Genomic DNA, 1,365 nt, shown 5'->3' on the forward strand with positions numbered 1-1,365 from the left:
TTTTGCTCGTAATCATGGTGGCGAGACATTGATGGCGGCCCCCTTTAAATGCGACGGTGTGGAGGATGGCGCCGCAGGGGGCTATAGAGGGTGATGTGGCGGGGTGGCGCCATGCCACACCCACCAGCCTAAGAAAATGTGACAGGTCGCGAGAATCTTAGGTAGCGTTCGTTCATTTCACAGAATGAAATATTGATGAAATTGGAATGTTGATTCAATTTCTTATTTTGTTGGTTAAAAAAAAAAAAAACAAATTGGAACTGAATAACAACATATGCGGATGAATCTACAATCCAATTTCATCCATATTCCATTTCATTCTATTAAACACACATAAATTTCATGGTAACATATCATATGAAAGTATGATACCTCATTTATCATACTAGTTTTAAAACTAGTAGATGTATTAAAAAAAAAAAAAAAACCCACTGAAACACCGAAATTATTGACAAATTACAGATAACACAAACAAAAACATACAATCATTACCTATAAAACAAATGACAAAACACCAAGACATAAATGTCAATACACAAGATTATCAATAATTCCCATAACCACATCACAAATATGTTTCAAACCCTCTTCTCTAACAGAGATCTCAGGGGGATATACTAAATTTGGGTACCTTTTAAACGCGTTACGACACGAATTCGCATAATCTGCAGCTGCCATCACATGCATATAAGCATAATCATACAACTCTGACCCCAAATCTTTAACCGAATCTTGCAAGGAGCTGCCAGCAGCCAAGTACCTATCTGCACACTGCTTCAATACTTTCTTCATTAATCCGTCGCTAGTCGTGTTCTTCGCAAGAACATTAGACGATAAGAAAGAGTTGGTGTTGGTGGCGTTAGCCACTGCGAATCTCGCCATTATAATCGCTAGCCCTTTCGTGTCAGCTTGTGAGCTCGTTGAGTCGGATTCGAGAGACGACACGCAAAGATCGTAAAACTTAGTGGTTTTGCATGTTTTTTGGATCAAACTCATGTCTCCATTGACAAATAAATTAGGGTTTTGAGTGCATGAGATGGTCAGAATAAGGAGTGAGAGAAAATAATAAAAAGAAGAAGAAGAAACCATCTTGAAAACCTAATGTGGGTGGAAAAGATGTTGGCTTTCTTATATATTTTTTTTGTGTATGTACAAATGATGAAAACATTATTTATTATTTACGGAATGTGTTAAAAGTACAGCTCTTATAGTTTTTACTAAATGTACCGCATTCTCTCATCGGTTATATATCTCTTTACTTTTTCTTATAGGGGATGTGTCAAGCTAGTGACGGAACTAGAAGAAATATTTAGGGGTGTTCCAATTTTTTACGGTACATTTATAGAACGGAAATTTGTTTACCTA

General features: G+C 36.8%; 1 protein-coding gene across 1 annotated transcript; it reads right to left on the reverse strand.

Moving 5' to 3' along the window:
* Positions 1-435: 435 nt before the first annotated feature.
* LOC110894836 (cell wall / vacuolar inhibitor of fructosidase 2) lies at positions 436-1,112 on the reverse strand. Its single transcript, XM_022142069.2, has one exon. It carries the CDS (start codon positions 1,087-1,089, stop codon positions 529-531), a length of 561 nt encoding a protein of 186 aa, XP_021997761.1. The 5' UTR covers positions 1,090-1,112; the 3' UTR covers positions 436-528.
* Between the last annotated feature and the right edge of the window lie 253 nt (positions 1,113-1,365).

Source organism: Helianthus annuus, chromosome 12 (genome assembly GCF_002127325.2).
Source record: "Helianthus annuus cultivar XRQ/B chromosome 12, HanXRQr2.0-SUNRISE, whole genome shotgun sequence".
Lineage (NCBI taxonomy): Eukaryota > Viridiplantae > Streptophyta > Magnoliopsida > Asterales > Asteraceae > Helianthus > Helianthus annuus.

Bases quoted from the DNA above. Each gene is read 5' to 3' on its own strand.
- LOC110894836 (XM_022142069.2), bottom strand. From the start codon at position 1,089: ATGGTTTCTTCTTCTTCTTTTTATTATTTTCTCTCACTCCTTATTCTG.